Source organism: Pelecanus crispus, chromosome 1, assembly GCF_030463565.1.
Source record: "Pelecanus crispus isolate bPelCri1 chromosome 1, bPelCri1.pri, whole genome shotgun sequence".
NCBI lineage: Eukaryota > Metazoa > Chordata > Aves > Pelecaniformes > Pelecanidae > Pelecanus > Pelecanus crispus.
This window is the reverse complement of record NC_134643.1, coordinates 218907450-218929164: the sequence shown is the minus strand read 5'-3', so window position 1 is coordinate 218929164 and position 21715 is coordinate 218907450. Positions and strand designations below refer to the sequence as shown.

Below are 21715 nucleotides of genomic sequence, written 5' to 3'. Positions count from 1 at the left end.
CATGGCATACAGCTGCCACCATGGGAGTGGGGCTCTGAGCTTCCCACAGGCACTCCCACTAGGAATGGGACTCTCTGCTTCTGAGGCGGCCCAGGTAGCTTCTCCTGAGGCAGCTGAGCTGAAGGCTGGGCAGTACGTTAAGCAAGCAGCAATATGCAGTGCTGACTGACTGGGATGGGCTGCAGCCATAGTCTGTCTCCTTGGAGCACTGACTGCCCAGCTTGGACCCTCTCTTATTCCCTACTGATATGCTCCCACAGAAAAAAAGCAGTGGCAAGTAAAAAACTACTCGGACTCATTTACTTTTCTCATTCTGCAAGCCTGGAGGTGCATTTATATCAGCAATGATGTGAACCATGGGAACTGATGGAAAAAAACGAGAAAAGAGTTCTCACAAAAACTTATACATCTTGTGTTTGCATGGCTGCGGGAGGCCACCTGTAATCATCAATAACAAACGAATCATAATCGGGACTGTAAACGAGCTGTTTCACAAAGGCCTCCTTGTCTGCTGGCTCGGGGTACCAAGAAGCGAGACCATGCTTGTAGGCCCAGTCAACAATCTGCAAAAAGATAAGCAAAATGAGCTGATGAAATAAAGTTGGCACGTTATGAAGTTGAAACCAACTGCAGTTTGGCCCTGGCTGTATTTTCCCACTTTCCCCCCTCTCCCCCCTCAAAATTGTGTCCTTTTTTTGCTTTTTTTCTCTCTGTTCAATTCCCTGAGTCAGCTGCACTTCACCCCTTGGGTGAGGGAATGCAAGCTGCCTGCAATTACTGGCTGCTTAGAAATGCACACCCCTGCCCTGGCAAAATGGTTGGAGCATGCAATTAAAGAAGGAGAGCAGCCCTCTAACCACCTCCACTCACACCCTTGAGCTCCTCAGCTACACTGTGCATCTGTCAGTAACTCCTAGCAGGCCAATGTGATTCTCAGTGGGCATCCCCTGAGTGGGAATTACAAATTGGATGTATACAGGGCACCAATCCCACAATTAGACAACAAGCCCAGGTCTGGAATAGTATTTGGGTACTTAGGGCCCTATCAAATACAGGAGGAGAGGTTCCAAAATAGCAATTTGGAACCTAAAATCTTTTGGCAACTTGTGTCATGTTTGAATTTGACCCTAAACCTGATTTTTTGAAGTGCTGAGCACTCACAGCTCCAAGCAATACAGCAGAGCTTTGTGAGCTGTGAGGCACCCAAAATCAGGAGGTATTTTTCGCATTTGGGCTTTAATGATCAGAGAAATCAAAGCAGCAGTTCTGGCTGGAAGGATTCCTGAGAATCATTGCTTTAGGCTGTAGAAAAAGTTGAATTAAAAAACCACAAAGCAAGAATGATGCCAAGGCAATTCCTGCCCTCCCTACTATGGAAAGTGGAAATAAATGAGTACTCACTTTCACAGCGATTTTGAGAGACACCTCTCTGATGCTGTCCAAGGGGGGATAGAGTCTTCCTTCTGCAAGATTCTGCTCTGTCACCTCAGCAGCAATAGACTAGAAAGAAGACAAAGGTAGTTTATGGAGATGGTCTCAAGCATGTGCCACATTCACTAGCGTTACATGATATGTGGCTGAAACCTCAGCCGCGGTGGTGGAGCTGGGATTAGTTCTCAATGAGAACTGCTGAACTATTCAAAATACATGTGTGTATACGTTTCATTACAGACTTAAAACTGGAGCCAGAATGATGGAAGTGCTGTGCCAGGGCATCAGTTGTGGAGAATGAGGAGAACCCTGCCATGGCTCTTGCACCTTTGTAGGTGCAATGGAAGGTTGAGCTTTCCCTGAGGTTAGGAAAGGCCGTGGCTTTTTGCTGAGGCTGTGCCATTTCCACTCAATGCATTGTTCCAGGCCAGGTTCTTGAAAACACCTGAAGTAGGCGCATGTGCCTCTTATCATCTTTTTAAAAACATTAGTTAAATGCCAGTTGGAAACCTCTGCTGTGATGAGGAAGATCTCATCAGAGATGTGCCGGACCCCGCAGGCGATGACTCCTAGTGCCACTCCTGGGAAGACGTAGGCATTGTTTCCTTGGCCAGGGAAGAAGGTCTGTCCATTGGGCAGGGTTACCTTTGAGAATGGACTCCCACTGGCAAATATTCCCCGTCCCTGATAAAAGAGAGAAACAGGTACCCAAATTCAGAAGAGATATCTTACATTTCTGCTGCTTGCCATGCTCAGGGGACTTGCCTTGCTCAGGGGACGCTGGTGACCAAGTGGACAAACCTCCAGACAGTCAGTGAGAGGCATCTCCACCACAGCCATCTCCAGTTGATACTTCTGGAGGGCCAGGTCCCCAGGGCCACGAACAGGGCCCTGGACAGGGCCGCTGAGCACTGAGTGGGTGTTTGCACTGCCCAACTGCAAGTGCTCTGAACTTGCTGAGAAGGAGTCTCTCTTCCTCTCTATCAACCATCTATTGAGTGTGAAGAGGGACTCATGTGGGATAAAGGTCTGGGGGCTGTGTGATTGCCCTAGCCAGCAGCAGGTGGGGGGCCGCCAAAGGGGAGAGTGAGACAAGGCCTCCTCCCTCACCCCAAGTCAATCCACAAAACAATAATTCTTCAGTGGCATTGAGCCCGAGTTGGGTGATGAAACTGTTACACAAACAACCAGGGTGGCAAAACACAGGGGGCAGTAACCTGGGAGGATGGGGACACCTTAGGCAGCTGTGGGTGAAGAGGCAAGTGCTTTCTTTAGAGGATCTCAAAGTAATTCAGGCTGTACAGACCCAAACTCCTGCTCACAGCAAGGAATTTGGGTTGCTCAGACCAGGTTGCTCAGGGCTTCATCCAGCCTGGTCTTGAAAACCTGCAAGGACAGAGACTGCATGAGCAGTCTGGGCCCCTGTTCCACCTCCTGACTCTCCTCACAGTGTGCAAGTTTTTCTTTATGACCAGCTTGAACCTCTTTTGTTTCAACTTATGCCCACTGTCATGTGTCCGCCCACCATGCACCACTGTGCTTTCCTTGGTACAGTCATGGCCACAGCGTACCCGGAGCACCCAGCTTCCCTACGCTGAGCTCCAGTACCTCAGTGAGGCGGTAGCACTGCTCCGCTGTGCACTCAGCTTTACTTGTGGGGTTGCTCAGGGCAAACACGATGGGCCTCTCATTGAAGGCTGCCATGTCCTTCAAAATCTTCTCAGTGAAAGCTCCTGCAACGGCTGCGACACCTAAAACAACAGCAGCAGAGTCAGATGGTGCTTTCTGACTGCCTGACTTCAGTGCATTGGGCTGATCCCTCTCGAATGCCTCCATTGATAAATGAACTGCGGGAGGGAACAGGATCCATCCATGGAGATGCAGGAGGGAATGTTTCTCATATTATGGTGAGATTAAAGTCCTTTCTCAAAATAAAGCCCTCTGCTACTCTGGGCAGGGTGGGAATCGGTGTTTGGGCTGGTCTGGCTGTGGTGCTCAGCACTTCGCCGCCCGAAGACCTGCCCGAGCTGCCTGTTGTCATCCTCGTCCTGCTCAGCCTGCCTGGGCCATGCTTGCTGACGAGAGCCCCAAATCATGCCTCCCGTGGCACCTTGCTCTGCAGCCCTGTCTGGGAGGGCTGCTACAGCTCCAAAAGAGAGGAAGCCTGTGCCCCACAGTCGAAGGGGAAAGGATGTGAAAAACTCAACTGACAAAATGGGGGTAAAAAAAGCTCATTTCGTTTTGACTGAGAGAAAAAAAGGAGGCCCTGGAAGAAAGATAGAAACTCTCCTAAAAACTGAATTGACATGAAAAGGTCGTGCTAAGGGAACTCTACCTATAATTGCTGTAGGCTTTACTTTCTGCACAACTTCTTCCAGCGTGTTCACACTGGGGTGGTCCTGGGCAAACATTTCTTTCTCATGGTTCAGGTGGCTCCTGCCCTGTGAAGAAAAAGAAGGAGTCAAACTTTGGTCTGTTGGCAAAAGATGGAGACATAACGGAGTAACTCATCAGTTCATTTTATCTCTTGGCTCTCTACTTAAACCAGATTCCTCAGAGCAGGTCCTCAGCATCAGCCAGTCAGGCACTGAGCTGTTGGTGTAAGGTCACATGGGGCTGGTCTCTGCTCCCTTCACCCTCCAAAATAAATTGAATGTGTGGAGGAAGGATCTGGCTGCCAAGGCAGAGAGATTGTACACGTAGCACAAATTTCCTCAAGTCTGAGAAGGGACAAGGGCAGAGGCCCTGAGGACCCAGTGAGTGCACAGTAGAGCTGGGGCAGACTGCACCACTGAGCAGGGCACAACGTTGCTGTTGTAATAGCCCATACGACTGACACGCAAGACTTCCAGCACTGCTTGTGACCATGGCCATATGGAGTTACCATACCACTGAGACATCAGTGTATCCTACCACTTTAGAGACCCAGCCCGAAGCATTGCCTTTAGGGTAGACAGTGCTGCTGGTACGCTGTTGTCACCATGAGATCTAGTCCTCTGAAAGCAGGAACAGCTCTGCTGACACCAGTAAAACTACTCTAGGGCTGAGCAGGGTCCAAGGTATCTGCCTGCTCTGGCCTCTCTCTAGCTTGCAGGAGGTGGCAGGACAGCAGAGCTCAGCTCTGGAGACAAATTTACCTTCACAATCAGTCCCTTGGAGTCCACCATCCAAATTTTTTTGATGGCATCCTCTCGTGAAATTCCTTCCTTTTCCATCGCCATGAGGATGAGATGAGCTATGCCCATTGCAGCCTGGAACACAGTATATAAACACTTCACTGGGGTATCATCATCTTTTGGGGAGGAAGATTTTAAATGAGAGACATGTTGGGTCATCCCGCAGCACTGCACAAAGCAGGGAGGCTTTCTGCTCCATGGTTGTACAGTGCCATGGCATGGGGCTGATTTTAGCATTGTAGGTGCTGCCATAAATTGGAAAAAAAAAACAAACCAAAAAATCGTCCAGCAGAGCAGGCTGCCCGTGAGGCTGGAGCAGTGGAGGTGGTTACCTTGACAGGCAGGGGCTGTCTTCATCATTTAAACCAGCTGCTGCAGGGGAGGAAAAGGGGCAGACACTGAACAAACTGGTGACGATGCCAGTACAGAGGAACTCAAAGCAGAGTGGGATTGCTGCATCTGAAGTACTGCCCAGAGGAAAGTCCTCTTCTCCCATTCCTGCCTGAGGAAGCAGCCCTGGACATGCTGTGTGTGTTAGCGGTCCTACAGCTGTGCCCAGCCCTCCTGCCCAGATGGGGACTAAGGAGGCAGGATGGTCTCTGTGCCACGGCACAGACATGTCTGTCAGGAGGGGTGGAGAAAGGGAAGAAGCAATCTTTGCTTCACTGAGGGATAGACAAACAGTGAGTAACAGACCTTGCCCAAACCTAAGTCCCACAGGTGGGCAAGAGCTGAGCCAGGACCTGGACCAATGCCTTTAGTCGACAGTCCAGGCTTTAGAGACTTTCTTCCCCCTCTCTCTTTGATCAAGGCACCTTACAGACTACCTGACTTCTGCCATGGGGTCAATGAGACTGACTCCAAAAAGTGAGGTTATGTTCTTACAGTTCTTTGAGTCTGAGTCCTTTTGACTCTATAGAATCATAGAATCATAGAATACTTTGGGTTGGAAGGGACCTTTAGAGGCCATCTAGCCCACCCCCCCTGCAGGGAGCAGGGACAGCTTTAACCAGATCAGGTTGCTCAAGAGCCCCGTCCAACCTGACCTGGAATGTTTCCAGGGATGGGGCCTCCACTACCTCTCTGGGCAACCTGTTCCAGTGCTTCACCACCTTCATTGTGAAAAATTTCTTCCTTATATCCAGTCTAAATCTACCCTCCTTCAGTTTAAAACCATTACTCCTTGTTTAAAACCATTACTCCTATTGCTAAAGAGGCTCTGGTTTACCCTAAATACCAACTCTGAGGACTCAAACCAGTCTCCTTAATGTTCCTGCATCACCTTGCCTCATAAGGGCCTTCTCTCAAGGTACTTAAAGCCCCACTGACACATGGGCAGCCTCCTAGCATCCAGGAAGTGTGCCCAGGACTCATGGGCCAAGAGGTCACTGAAAGATTGTTGGCAACTTCTGTGCAGCAGCAAGATCCATCTGTGGGGCCCACTCCTGCCCAGGGACAAGGCACCTGCTTCTGTGCCTTGTTTTCATAAAGCCAAACCTTGCAAGAGGTTTCATGGTTGACTTTTCTCTCTCTAAATATGAATTTAGATCATATTTAGGAACAAACTCAAGAACGTTCCTACCTCTCCAGCTCCCTGGAAAACAAACTTATGGTCAGAGAGCTTGTTCTTTGTGATCCTTAAGGCCGCAAAGATGCCAGCGACTGCAACAGACGCAGTGCCTGAAAAGAGAGAAACACCATGAGATGGTCATCCTGGCAAATGGATTGTCAACCATACTGATAGGCTGTTACAAACCTTGTGGTAGGAACCATTCTCTTAGATCCTGTCACTAAAGGATCAGAGTGCCTTCCCTACTCTGAAATATTAATCCTCAGAAGACCCCTGCAAGGCAGGAGAACACCAATTTCCCTCTATATAGACTCAAAGGGACACTGAGTCTCAGAATGCCAGAAGAAGTTAATAGCTAACTTCCAGGGATTTAAGATGCATGCGACTTGTCTAAGGTCACATAAGACATCTATAGCAGAGTGGTGGTCTGAACCTGGGCACCCTTGTCACAAAATCCTCTGTGATCGTGGAATTACCATCCTCTTCTCATTTACCTTCAGAGCCCAGCACCACCTTCTCTGTTTTTACTTCCTTGATACTCCGATACCCTGATTCAGAACCATCATGCCTCACTGCCAAGCATTAAGGAGTCAGTGAGAACGTGAGTTGGTCCCAGATTAGTGAGAAAGAATCCAGTATACGGAGAGCAGAGTCCTGCTGTTACAGCCACCGTGATACATACAGCTTTCCATCCATCAAGGGAGGCAGATGCCGAGACTGAATAAACCTGCCTCCCCCTCACATCAATCACATATAATATTAATCTAATGTCCTATTCCAGGTGAAGGAACAGGGTGGAAAGGAATCAAGTAAGACACAGGCTAGTGAGGATTCAGGCACTGGTGGTATCTCAGGTCACCTGGGCAAGCTGGGTACAAGTGCTAAAGGTGAGCTGGGAATGAAGGAGCAGTTTTATTCCTCAGCCTTTTAAAGGATGCCAGTTCGGATGTGCCCCCAGCTCTGATGCTGTCCCCAGCTCTAATGCTGCTGTCTCCACTCTCATCTTTAGAAGCTTTGTGAGAAATCAGGGAGGTCACAAGTAACAAGTCGTGTGTGGGTGGTCATGGGTGGGATGGACAATGAACCCTTCTAGGCTAATAAACTGATTTCACCAAATTTCCAGCATTTCCTATTTTCCTGCCCCTTTAATCAGCCAGTGCATCAGGGTTTCAATCAGCCAGTGTTTCAGTGAGACCCCCTTGCAGGGTCCTCAGGGCCTGGGGTGCTGCCGGGCATCGGCAACCAGTCCAGCTGGGAGAGGAGAGGAGAGGAGAGGAGAGCAGCTCATGAGCAAGCATGGCCACGAGCAGCGGAACCAGCAGATGGTGCTGCCTCATCTGTCAAGGAGCGAGAAAATAAAAGCAGCTTCACCTGCTCCTTTTCTTTAGCGCAAAAGCCACGGCTGGACTAGAAATCTACTGGTCTATCGTGGCATCGGGGAATGATTTACTCTCCTATTATTTCAATGTGAGCAGAAACCCTAGTGGGAGCACAGTTACTCTGTCAGAGAAGTAACTTTTATTGCCATGGCTTATTTTGCTTAGGGAACCTATATAAGCTACTCTGACAAAGAAATCTTTATTGGCCAGACCAGAAGTGTTTATCAGTACCATTAGCTCACCAACATTTTGCTTTTATAACTCAGATGAGTTTAGTTCTCCAAAAATGAATAATTAGTGCCACTTAAGAGTGATTCTGGTTTAGCAGAGGTGGCAGCGGCCACATTCCTGCAGCAAACGTTAGTGCCGTGGTGTCCATGCACAGGCACACTGGTACAGAACGGCAGCAGCATCATTTCTGACTCATGAGGGCACTGCACGCATCTGTGTCTTAAATGCAAAGAGGACTAGACTAACGGCTGGTGGCTTCTTAAGCTTCTTTCTTGCAAAGAACCACTCGAGACACTTGCTTCAGCACCAAGGATGAATTCCCTTCATTAGCTCAGAGAACAGTTTATATCAGTTTATTTCCAGACCCAGACCATCTGAGTTCAGTCAGTTTAAAAGGGAGTTGATGTGGAGGGAACCAGCCACTGAGTGCTCTGCTGCTTCAGTATTAACATGTCAGCTCAGCCAAGTGAAGGATGTATATGAAGGATTTCCTCTTGCTTCTCCAGCACTAAATCTCTTCCTTTTTAAGCTGTATTTACAGTAATGTATTTACCTGGTGAAATGCTGTGCCATTGGACTAGAAAAATTACAGAGGAAGATAATGAACGTCCAAGGAATTCAAAGCAGCACCAGGTAATTGCCTAGTTTTCAGATTTTGCTTTTTGTGGGTGTGACGTGCTCATTCTCCATATTTCAGTAAGTCTATAATCAGCAGGACTGCTTGACTCGCTACCGTGCCAGCTGCCAAGGACGGGACTCCGCTAAACAATCTTGTATGATCCTGCGCATGCTAAAGCAGACACCTGAACTGGGTCAAATGAAATGCACCCTAAAAGTGTCACTACTACCACATTTTTTTAAGAGAGACAGAATAACTGGAATACATGTGACACTTCTGTTGCAGACATCTAAAGTTCGGAGGAAGGGATCCCACCCTGACAGTCTGAACTGCAACGAAGTGGGGAGAGATCAGGGTCCCACAGCTGTCAGCGATGCCAAGCTTGTGACATGCAGTAGAATATGAATGCCTATGCATATGCTCACGCATGCTCACATGCTATCTCCCAGGCTTACTTTGCACAGAAATCCCCGTGTGGGTGGGAGTGGGGAAGTGATCAGAGGGAAAAAAATCCGAAAGTGGAACAATTATAGTGCGACATTGTGTCAGGTCACAGCATTAGCAGCAACAGATGCCTGGAAAGTATTTAAAAGAAAGAAATGTAACTGGAGAAGTATCTTGTTTCTCTTGGTCCTGACCCAGGCAAAATTGCTTTATACCCTATGATTGTCAAGAAGTCTGATGGGACAAATGCTGGTATCTGCAAACCCATTTAAATGGAAAATGCCCATGGGGCATTCAGCAGAGAGACTTGAGGTCTTTTTAAAGATGTTACTAGCAGGAATTTGAGAAATGGGGCATATGGAAAGAAAGGGTGCATGGATTCTGTCTGCAGAGCAGCGTGCATTTTGCAGAGCGTAGACCTGTGGGACTGGGTGTGCCATTACTCATGCACTTGCACTGCAGCTCTGACTAACAGCAGGACTCTGTTCAGCTCTGCCATTCCTAATCCTCCTCCTCTCTCTCCAACCTGTTTCTAATCCCTCCACTGCTCCCAAACTGCATCTCACCCCCATTACTCAAGTAACCAAGTTGCTGTACCTTGGCCCCAGCTCAATATTTTTCTTTGATAATTACAATTTCTGAGCATGGAACAATAGAGCATCTCTATGGAGGAGAGTTCACAGCTGGTTCATGTAAGGAATTGGCTAATCATTGTGCTTCAGTTCTGAAAACACCACAAAATGAGATGGAGGGGAAGTTCTCACCATGAGCTGTGGCAAGAAAAAAACAACCACCCTTCAACACATTGGTCTATTTGTTTTCCAGAGGTTGAATGCTGCTATTGCAGATAACTACTTCTTTAAGTAATTAGCAAGAGCCAGCTTAGCTCATCTGTATCTGAGGTGAGATATGGAGGGGCATAGAGAGAAGAAAGGAAAATGCTCACAAATCATCCCATCTGTACAAATCTCAAAGTGACCACTCAACATAATATCACAAAATAGCAAGCAGACCTCAGGAGCCTCTCTGGGGAGCCCAGAGCAACAGGACCAGCAAAGAAAAGAGGCATTTAAAACTAAGGTACACTCAGGAAAATGGCCATCCCCATAGGAATTAATCTCTGACACTCAGGCACAGTCAGAATATTGTCAAACACTAAGGAAAACCCCTCTGAGGCTGATGTTCCACTTGCATGTGTAAGTAAGAACAAGCCTCAGTAGAGGGAGCTGGAGCTACACTGGAGCAAGACCCAGGGGCAAGGATCTGCTCCACAGCTTCAGGACACTGCACAGATGGAAAAGGCTGCAGCCCAGAAGCACCCGTGCCCGGGGACCTCACCCTTCCTTCAGAGCCGGGAGAGAGGACAGAGGGGCAAACGGCTTTGCACATGGAGTTGTGGGCAGCACTCGCACGACTGCAACAGGGAAGGTGCTGCCCAGCGCCGATGACAAGGCTGTACCACGTGTGACAGCACCCCGGCTCGGCAGGGGACCGGGGGGAAGCGGGGACCTTGCAGATGCTTGGGGGCAGGAGTCCCCCCATGCTGAGGGCTAGCGCTGCCCTGTCACCCGGCCCGGGCGCTGGCTGAGCGGAGCAGGGCATCGCCACCATGCCGAATCCTTCTGACAGCAGCAGCGATGGCAGCACACAGCCACACCATTGCTGGTTTCTTCATACAACACCCGCGTGGATGATTCCCCCTTCTCCACAGCTCACTGGTGGAAGAGATGGCCAAATTCAGCCTGATCTTTTATTTTTTACCCTTGCCCCACCTGCTTACGCTTCACCCCGTCAAAACCATGCCAAGATGAGGGCCCAAGGAACAGCAAACACCAGTTTAACAGCTCCAGCAAAGGGCAGCCAAGAAAATATATCTAAATTTATGGACACAGAGGAAGCATAGGGATTTTCCAAATCCTGGTTCACATTAACTCCCTGCAGCAGTTCTGCCTGTTACTGGAAAGCAGAGTGGAGCTTGTCCAGATCCACTCCAAATACATAATCAAAAGTCGAACACAACAAAGCTGAAGCAAAAAACTGCCGAAGTGTTTGCAGCTCAAGGTCTTCACCTCCGTGACTGCAGGCTAGTGTTAGCCTTCCCCCAAAGGGCCTCTATAAGACATTGAGAAAATAAACCTAGAAATGGTGTGGAGCAAGTCAACAAGAACAGCAGTAAAACACAAAGCATCGACGCTCAGGGCAGGAACTTGCTTTCTCCACTAGCAGATTTAGGGACACTGGTGATGACGCAGAAGAGGTGGTGGTATGGTGAAGAGCTGTCTGAAAATGGAGACGCAGAGCTCATCTTAAAGTAGATGCCTAATGCAGGTCATGTCTAGGTGCCTGGTTTTAATCCTTTCACTGTAAAGTGCTTGGACTACACAGTGCAGCGCCGTAAAACCAGGTTGCAGCGCTGGCCTGCAGCACTGCCCTCGCCCCTGCCTGCGCAGAGCGCTGGCCGGCACGCAGGCTGCGGCAGCGGGCAGAGCGAAGCCCCTCGTCCACACAGGCAGAGGCCACCAGGCAGCTGCCAGCACTTCGCAAGAAAGCGTCCCCATCCCCATCGCAGCAGTGGAGACCCCGTGGGTGCTGTTTTATACCAACGAGCTAAACCAGTTCGAGCACAGCCCTGTTCTTCTGTTCATTTTGCCTCCTTAGCCTGGACTTCACTTAAAGACCTCAGACGGCTTAATACTGAGGTGATGTACGCTGTTTACCGCAAAGGAGGAGTCTGCAATGTCATCCAGTGAACAAAAGAGCGAACAAGAAAAGCAGGAGAGGAAAGGGGCCCAAATGTTACAATCCCCAAAATGACAGAAGATACAGGCCAGATCTTTAGGGCCCTGCACCACTAAGCCCAAAACCCTGAGGCCCATTCACACCCAGGAGTCTTGACTCGGCTTGTTTAGCAGTCAGTGTGTGATTCAGACGCAAGTCTAGGAGCTGGCCCTTAAACAGTTAATGTAGTAGCATCAAGGGAAAATGCAGGAGCCTCTCCTGCTGCAGGGCACAGCATGTCAGAGAGGGCCTGGTAATGGTGAACCCCTACAGGACTGAGAACATCTCCACATCCATGCTCAGGCCGGGTAAATCCCCACAGGGAAAGTGTGCTGCTCAGGAGCTGCCTGGCAGGACATAGCCCGCTTTGTTCTGCAGCAGGGTATCGTCCAGCGCTCCCTTCCTATTGTGCTCCCCCCCTCCCTAGTTTCCTGTGATAATTACTGATGCATTTTCCACACCAGCTGAAACAACAAAGTAAGATACTGTACTATTTTAATCTGCTGAAATTTGTTAACGCCGAGCCAAAACCTAGCTTTGCCTGCTTCGCACAGCACATGGAAATGTGCCTGCAAATTAGGCCATGTTTGCACATGATTGATTTCTAACTTGCCCAAATGTTTGAAGCCGCTCAGATTTGCAGCACTGGAGTCAGCCTGTTCCCAACCTCGGCTGAGGTTTGGGAGCAGTGTTCCTCCAGGCTGAGACACTGCTTCCTGAACTGTCCTGGAAAGGTTATGGAAAGGTTATCTGCTAGGATAACAAGAAAAGGTGGTTGGTGGGTCAAGAGATATTTTGAGGCTCATCAGCAGTCACACATCCAACAAGGGGGAATCATTGCTCTAAGGAGTGGGAAAAGACCCAGAGAGGTTCTGCGAAAGGGATGACCCCTGTGCATTGCCTGTAGACTACTTTAGTTGTGGAGGGACTATGGAAATACAAAAGGCTGAGTGTTTTTAATGTGGCTGTTGATTTGGGGTTTCCCATCTTGAAGTGCCTTGAAGAAGTCTCATCTGCACGGTGTAGGTGTTCAGCCTATTTTAGAAATCCTGTCTGTTCATAGCGTCTCAAACTGGATATGAATATACCTGAAACACTCAGATTGGTGGTTCTTTCAGAAGCTATCAGTGTCACACTTATATCTGGTCTAGTTTTAAAAGACTGCTAAAGGTGCCCAGAGCCAGGAGATAGTAGGCTTTATGCTTCTGTGCACTATTCTCTCTGCCCTGCCCATATGTATGAAAGGCTTCTGAATGACAGGATCAGATACAATTAAATAAAATGTTAGAGATTTCTTCATTTTTCTGCAACTCTGACTAAAATTCCAGAACAACTTCTGCTGTTCAATACTGAATAAGCAATCTAAGCCTGAAGAATTGATGTTTGATATGTGAATATGGAGGGCAACACACTGATCAACCAGGAGAATGAACTTTTCACAGAAAAAATAACATTGGAAGAGATGCCTGGAGGTCACCTAGCCCAGTATCTGCTTAAAGCAGGGCTAGCTTCCAAATTAGATTAGGTTGCTTAGGGCCTTCTCGAAGGATAAAAGTCCCAAAGCCTCTCTGCACAATTTGTCCCAGTGCACACAGAGCCATAGTCCCATGCTGAGAACCTTAGGTGTGCAAATCTGCAGGATTTCTATGGTCTCCTGCCTATTTAGCAGGGATTATTCAACAGATGAAACCTGAGGAGACCTGAGGAGATGCATCTGAGGATGCTAAGGTACGTGGCCAACAGCATTACAAAGTCATTCTTTGAAAGGTTTTGGTAACTGGGGAGATTCTCCATGCTTGAAAAAAAAGACAAAAAAGACCCATCTTCAAGAAGCACCAGAAGAAGGATCCAGGGAATTTTAGCTCAGTCAACCTAACCTCAGTACCTGGGGATTACAAAGGAAATCTTCCTGGAAGGCATGTCTATGAACATGAAGGTGATTGAGAACAGCATGGATTTCCTAAGGCAAATCATGCCTGACCAACCTGGATGCCTTCTGATGAGACAACTGGCCATGTGGACAAGGAGAGGGCAGTGGGTGTTGCTTTCTTTGATCTGCATGAGGGCTTTGAAACAATCTCCCAAAGCATCCTTGTAGCCAAACAGGAGAGATACAGACTGAACAAGCAGACTATGAGGTGGGTGAAAAAGTGGCTGGGCTGCTCGGCTCAAAGGCCTGTGGTCAGTGGTACAAAGAGGCCAGTACTATTTACATTCTATTAACAACCTGGATGATAAGACAGAGTACCTGCCCAGCGAGTTCATGGATGATTAGAAATTGGGGATAGTGATTGATGTGACTCACAGGGATCTCAGCACGCTGTAGAAATGGGCTCAGGGAAACCTCATGAAGGTCAGCAAAGGTAAATGCAAAGTCCTGCACCTGGGAAGAAGGAATAACCTCATGCAACACCACATGGTAGGGGCTGATGGCTGAAAACCAGCTTTGCAGAGGAGGACTTGGGAGGAATGGCAGACAACAATTTGAAGATGAGCCACAAATGCGCCCGTGTGGTACAGAAGGCCAAGAGCCTGCTAGACTGTGTCAACAAAAGTCTAGGCAGCAGGTAAGGAAAGTGATAATATCTTTATATTTCAGCACTTTTGAGGTCATCTCTAGACTAGCATCTCCAGTTCAGGGCTCGCAGCACAAGGAATATATTGACAGACTGGATTAAGTCCAGAGGAGGGCCATCAACATGAACAGGGTGTACAAGGAGGACTGAGAGACCTGGGTTTGATTAGGCATCTAATTTTTGTCTACAATTACTTATTGAGTGTTTGTAAAGAAGCCAGATTTTTCTCAGAGGTGCACAGCAAAAGGACGAGGGGCAACGAACACAAGTTGCACCTAGGGAAATTCCAGTTAGATATTAGGGGAAAAATGCACAAGGAAGATGAGAAAACTTTGGAAGAGGTAGCATAAAGAGCTTACGAAAATCCATCCTTGTAGATATTGAAAATTATTTGGCTGGACAAGGCTCTGAGGAACCTGGCCTAACAGCAAAGTTTGATCTAACTTTGAAATCACTTTTTATTTGAGTGAGGGCTGGGTGATATCCAGAGGTCCTTTCCAAACTAACCTCTTTAATGATTTTACGTATTTTCTTGTATGAAGCAGGAAGCCAGAGATGCCCGTCTCAGGGATTCACAAGACTTGACACCTTTTTAAGACTTTTCAGTTGTCTACTTTTTGTTTATCACTGTGCACAGTTAAGTGGAGCACAGTTACAGCAGGAAGAGCAGGATCTAAAGCATTCTCATGTCCTTCCAATTTCATATGTGCTTCATCGTCTGCCCTGGTACTTTGCTGGGAAAAAGGAAGAAGTGACAATCAGTTTTCTCCTGTAGGGCTGAAACTGAAGCTGTTGCCCCTTGCATGAACCCAGACGGAGCTGGGAAAGGACTGACGTCATCACCCCCATAGAGGAAGGAGAAGCACTCCCTTAATGGGGAGCTCCCACGCGCGGGCACTGTGAGCCAGCTCCTGCTAGCTCCCAGGCTAATGGCTTTCAGAATAAGAGCAATCACCTCGTCCCAGTTTGTGGTACCTGGCAGGTGTCCCACTCGGCATCAGCAGGCTGGCTCCAATTGGAAGGGGTCTGAGTCATTTTAATTCTGTGGGGTTAGGATGGATTTGGCAATACGGTAATTTGTGTAACAAAAAAAAAGTAGGCGTTAATATTTTAAACTGCTTTCTGTTTGTGTAGGCCCTGGGGCAGCAAGAGGGAGGCCCAAGGGAGATTAAGTGGAGTAATTTATACTTTCTTCCCACACCTCATCTGTGTGCGTGCGTGCATGCGTGCGTGTGTGCGTGTAGGCATACTGCATTCAGAGTCCCACTAACCAACGGGCAATGAGTTTAAATTAGTATAGCTCAGGCCTGATCTAACTTGCACTGTTTGTACCTAAGATGTGTTTTTAAATCAATATACTTAAAACAACACTGTCTCAGAAGCTGGGATAATTCTGGCTTCAGGAGGTCTGTTGCTGCCTGACTTGAGTAAAATGAATCAGGCCTGCTTAAACAAGGCTTTGTATAGTTCTCATTAATCATTTAAAACACAGCTTGCACTGAACTCTTCCACTTTTTCAAGTAGGCAAGTCATGAAACACCAGCACAGTAGGAAAGAGAGAGCCTGAGGCAAAACCAAAGAACAAGAGGGTGTAAGTGAGAAAATGGCACTTCGCACCTTTCTCATGTCATCTGGGATACAGAGGAGTGTATTAGGGTGGGTAAATCAGACTGCTCATCCCAGCTTCAACTCCATTATCTCTGACATGACTCCAAGACAGAGTTAAGTGAGCAGATCTAAGTTACTTCAGCTTCCCAAAGGTCCTCAGAATTCATTCCTGACTACAACCCTGGCTTGTAATCCCCTTTTCTTTCTGTCAGCCACATAAAAAAGCCTGAAACAGTGGCTTGCTTCCCTTGACTCATCACTTGACTGTGCAAAAGATCAGCAGGATTTCTTTCCTTATCTACTACTGTGAAACCACTGCCAGCTAGATGCTTTATTTGAGAATAAAAGGGAGTTGTACTAGTAAGAGGTAAAATCCTACTGTTTTAACAGGTGGGACTCTGGAGAATTTTCAGGGGACTTGACATCTCCCATGCACTGTGACACACATCTAACTGGGGAGCAGCAGACAAGGTCCATTTTATGGCAATGCTGTTTTACAGTATCCTCCTGGATGTGGTTTGCCCCTCTGGGCCAGTCATTTCCAGGAACTGTCTGAGGCATTCAGCCATGACCTATGGCCAACAAGAAACTATAAAAAATACAGTCTCCTGCTTCCCACTCAGAATCTTCAGTTTTGCTTTAATACCCTCTTTTTCTTCTCTCTGTCAATCAAAGAAACACTTCCAATTCACCAAAAAACTTTTCCAATTCACTCCAGTTCCCCCAAGAAAACCTACATGCAGGCCCATAGATCTGCCACATCGCCTGGCCTCTTTTCCTTTTGACTGCTGGGTCCCTTCCCACTTGCAGAGAGCGCAACTAATCCAAAACAAATCTTTACATCATCAGCTTCTTATAATGAGCTTCATCTGTCCACCTCCAGAAAAGTTTGAGTTCTTGGTTCCTCCATCCAAGACTTCAATTAAAAAATGTATCTCCTCGTGTTCTCTTTTTCTGTGCTCCTCTCTCCACTGAAAGCTTTTGTGGGTGGCAAGAACAATTAATGAGTCTTCTTGTACAGGAGTATCTATCTCACCTTCTCGGAAATGCCTTAATCTCCTCTGCCTCTAAACCCTCTTCATGAAAGTGTCTTTGAGCAGGACCGTGCATCCCATCGCACCAACCATGTTCCCACAAGCTAGGGTCTTACTCCCTCTTGTGCCATGATGGATATGAACAAGCTGTTCCACACACTGCCAAGTATACTAGATGGGTAGCAGATGCAGAAATAGTGCTGGAAAGTCTGCTCACAAAAGAACCAGCATTGTGGGAAAAATGACACTGGCATTTCTTTCAGTCTCTTTCAAGTACAAGTGAGGATAAGCCCACCCGACTGCAAATAATTAAATCAACAAACCTTGGAAATTTCTGCATGTTGCAAGCAGGACTAGACAAAAGAAGAAAAGATGAAGGGACTCACAGGAGAACTGGTTATTTGTAATCACTTGGGAAGATCCTGTCCTTGTCAGAGGGGCAAACAGCCCTTCCAGTGGTTTAAAGCAAAGTCAGCACTGGACCAAGAGGCCACCAATGCACAGCTTGCATCCCCCTGTGCATTTGAGCAATTCTGCTGACTGGTGAGTCTCACAGGGCCTGGGAGACATGCTGGTTATAACCCCAGCTTTGCTGCTATCATTTCTCTTTGATGCTGGAAGAGTTATGTTAACCACTCTAGGGGAGAACATATCTGTTCTCAGATTACCCTGGAGTTAGCATCCATGGAGAGGAAAGAAGCTGGTTTACCTTTTCATTTGTGCATGTAATAAGGAGGATAACAACAGAGGGACAATGCCAGGATCAGCTAATGACCACCTGGCTCATTGAAACTGAAAGCCTTGCATAACTGTTAAAATGTCGTCATTGTTTTAGCTAACTTATAGAAAATTAATGGAACTCTCTAAATTACCTTAATCTAAAGCACATGATCCATTTTCTCCCTTGAACAACATTTCTGCAGTGAACAGCTAAACTCCTAAAAACAATGGAGACTCACTTTTTAACTTAGATGGCAGTGCTTTTGTTTATATTTTTAAATGCTTACATGTAAACTCTAAAATTTATCACACAACTGAGTATTGTATAATAAACAGTCTTGTGATCTTAATCATCTTTCCTCATGACAAGGTGAAGGTTAAATTTGCATTTTCCTAACAGTACTTACCCTGAATATCATCATTGAATGTACAGTATCTGTTGCGGTATTTATTGAGGAGACGAAAAGCATTAGCATTGGCAAAATCTTCAAACTGGATTAGACAATTCATGCCGTACCTGCAAGTTAAAGGGTAATTAAAAATGGATAAAAATATTCCACAACATAGGACAATATATACATCTTTTACCAGAACAATGTAGCTAGAGACTCTAGTGCAGAGATAAAATTGAACCTCAGTTGTATGAGGTTCACCAAGGCTCAGTGCCGGGTCCTGCACTTGGGTCACAACAAGCCCATGCAACGCTACAGGCTTGGGGAAGAGTGGCTGGAAAGCTGCCTGGCTGAAAAGGACCTGGGGGTGTTGGTAGACAGCTGGCTGAACATGAGCCAGCAGTGTGCCCAGGTGGCCAAGAAGGCCAACAGCATCCTGGCTTGTATCAGGAATGCTGTGGCCAGCAGGAGCAGGGAGGTGATTGTGCCCCTGTACTCGGCGCTGGGGAGGCCGCACCTGGAATACTGTGTCCAGTTTTGGGCCCCTCGCTACAAGAAAGACATTGAGGTGCTGGAGCATGTCCAGAGAAGGGCAATGAAGCTGGTGAAGGGTCTGGAGCACAGGCCTTATGAAGAACGTCCAAGGGAACTGGGGTTGTTTAGCCTAGAGAAGAGGAGGCTGAGGGGAGACCTTATCGCTCTCTACAACTCCCTGAAAGGAGGTTGTAGTGAGGTGGGTGTTGGTCTCTTCTCCCATGTAGTTAGCGATAGGATGAGAGGAAATGGCCTCAAGTTGTGTTGGGGGAGGTTTAGATTGGATATTAGGGAAAAATTTCTTCATGGAAAGGGTAGTCAAGCATTGGAACAGGCTGCCCAAGGAAGTGGTTGAGTGCCCATCCCTGGAGGTATTTAAAAGATGTGTGGATGTAGCACTTAGGGACATGGGTTAGTGGTGGTCTTGGCAGTGCTAGGTTAATTGTTGAACTTGACGATCTTAAGGGTCTTTTCCAACCTAAACAATTCTATGATTCTATGATAAAAGTATCATAAGAGAAATGCATCACAGTAACAGCAAACAGGATCACATCCTTCCCAAGGTCCATACGCTCAGAAATATGGAGTCACCAAGAATAAATTTTATTTATAATTCAAGGGGCTTCTTAATATGTATAACTGTATAACTATATAGCTATATATATATGCATCTTTGGACTATTGGTACGACAAATGTTCATTAGCATATTTACCTATGAGCTTCTCAAAGTGAAGGAGATGCTCTTTTGCAGTGGATATTGCAACTGCCATGTTGCAATATAGCAAACCTGACTGCAAAGTGAACATCAGTTAAAGGGACACCACCAAGTGCGCACTTCAATTGTAGGTGACCAAGAGATGAGCAAAAACCTGCTTGTAGGATCCCATGGACTGAGTGCTTCATAGTGTGATTTCATAGCCAGATTTTTGTGTTTTGGAAACATGTTTCTCTCCACTGAGTTGCTTTGCAGGAAAGCAGCATGCAATGACAGTTAGTGACCCACAGAGTCAAAAGGCAGGAAATAATTGCCAGCTTTCAGTAATTATCCAGTAATATGAGGGCAAGTGTGCAGTTTCTAAAAATTGGGTAATATTCAGACTGCTCCATACCTATATACTTTCAGCACTTTGTATGACTCTAGGCTGCTTTAAAGCTTTGCTAATAAAATCTAAAAGGGCCATAAGTACTCTTTTCTCTCACATAAATGTGATGGGGCAGTGCGAGAAGCTCAGGGAATGAGTAGTGCAACTATTGGCAACCTCTGGCTGCAGGCAGGTGAAAGGGCTCTAAATAGCTGCACAGTGTTAGAGACCTGAGCCTCGCTGGGACTGTAAGCAGTGCAGGGGCAGCATCAGCCTACGCACCTCCTGCTCAGACTTTCCTCCTTTGCCACTGAAATATGAGGCAGGGGACACCCCTGCTTTAAACTAGAAATTGATACTGGATAAAACATGCTCCATTTGAGAACTGTGGCTCCTGTCATGAAAAGCTTTTTTCATGGCATTCACGATGCGGGGGAGTCAGGCTCTTCTGGAAGGGTCTCGAATTTTTTATTATTATTATTATTTTCCATTTCAAGTATGTCTGTCAGCAAGGAGACAATGATAAGCACAAGCATTGTCCTCCTTTATTTGTCTGTCATGAGAAACTCTCACTTCATAAACCTTCTGGTCACAAAAAGGGAAAAGGGTTGGCTCTTACACTTGCTTCACATTCTCTGCGCTTGCTTTTAGAAAAGGACCACAATGATTTCAGAGCTGTGTATGACTCTTAGATACAAAAAGCTCAGCTGCAACTCAATGCCTCGCTGCAGTTAAGTCTCCCAATATCCTACTAAGCTTAATATTTGCAAAATAATATTAATATTTGCAAAAATTTCAATGAAAAATTAGGTGCTTGGAGTCTTTGTTGAATCAGGGACACAGAAGCTGTAGAAACTTTTCTATGGGGTCTGCAATGCAGCGTCAGCCCCAGCGGGAAGTGTCATTGCTCCTGTCACCAATGAACGGGGAATGTCCACCAAACGGGGAATGTCCATGTTACAGAGCTGTGTGTGCAGAGATCCCTGACGGAGTACAGCACAGCTCCGTGCCAGAATGTGATGCTGTTTCCTTTCTCCTGGCACCTTTTGGCTCTCTTCAGCTTCTCCTTTGGTGATGTTGGGAATGGATGTGGCACAGCTGCAAGGGAGGACATGCCACAGCGGGTGGTTTTTGTCCTGGCTAATGTGGAATGCAATGACTGAGGGCATCTTCAGTTTATCTCATGTTCAGTCTGGGTACCTTTCTACTACCTGGGTACTATCAGAGATGGACTACCATGCCCAGTCCCCACCATATGTGTTCCCCATATCTCTCCTGAAAGAGAATACAACACAGAGGAGTTAAGAACTGCTTTCAAAATTAGTCTATATTTATTGTGTGCCATCTGATAGCTCCTACTTTATAAAGTATACTTAGTCCCCACTCTGCAATGTCAGAGTCCAGTTAGCCCTCCCTAGGAATGCAGTTGCAAGCATAACTGGCCATACTGGCCAGAAAGGCAGCAACTCCTTGTCTTGTTTACTGTGCTGAAAGGAGAAAAAAAAGGGCCCTGTGCAATATCCCTGTTGTAGCTGCACCACAGCTCTCAGCCTGGATATGGAGATTTAGACATGGATTTTCCAGGGGACCAACAAGCTTTGAAATTCAGCAGGATCTAGATGCTCAGGTGGGGAAATTCCAGCTTGCCACACTACAAGTGGAAAAAAGCCCTAGAAAAAGGACTGGACAACTGCTCCCACTGGTTTTGTGACTTTGAACATGACAAATTCTTTCCTGCACCCTATATGACAGGCCACATTACACAGCTCAACAACAACTGGAGTCTATTAAAATTTTGCTTTTCTTTTTATAATATGCTCTTAAATTGTCCCCAGTGTGCTGCTAACTACAAGTTACACCAAGTATTTGAGGGACAGACTGCTCATGCACTTTAAGCCTTCCCACTGCAGATTCTGGCAGCTATCAAGGAGATATTCAGTACCAAAATTTCTTCTGAAATGCTGAGCAACACTCTGAAAAGCAATAGATGAAGATTCCCAAGTCTCTGCAACATCTTGGAAGTCAAAATGAGCATTGTGGGTATCCGAGGAATTTGTGCAAATAAACAATACTAAAAGTGCCTGTGAAAGTCAGTTTTCTAATGGACGATCCTCTTATCAATCGTTTGAATGTGTAAGGA

At 46.8% G+C, this 21715-nt stretch overlaps 1 protein-coding gene across 1 annotated transcript in view; it reads right to left on the bottom strand.

Annotated features, from left to right (window-relative positions):
- Nucleotides 1-401: 401 nt before the first annotated feature.
- ME3 (malic enzyme 3) overlaps nt 402-21715 on the bottom strand; it is a 129223-nt gene continuing 107909 nt past the window's right edge. Inside the window, exons 7-14 of the mRNA XM_075728007.1 lie at nt 17974-18083; nt 6190-6287; nt 4569-4682; nt 3767-3872; nt 3040-3182; nt 1942-2115; nt 1402-1500; nt 402-563 (exon numbers count right to left, since the gene is read on the bottom strand). Of these exons, the coding sequence (XP_075584122.1) occupies nt 402-563; nt 1402-1500; nt 1942-2115; nt 3040-3182; nt 3767-3872; nt 4569-4682; nt 6190-6287; nt 17974-18083 (1006 nt within the window). The remainder of the gene's footprint in view (nt 564-1401; nt 1501-1941; nt 2116-3039; nt 3183-3766; nt 3873-4568; nt 4683-6189; nt 6288-17973; nt 18084-21715) is intronic.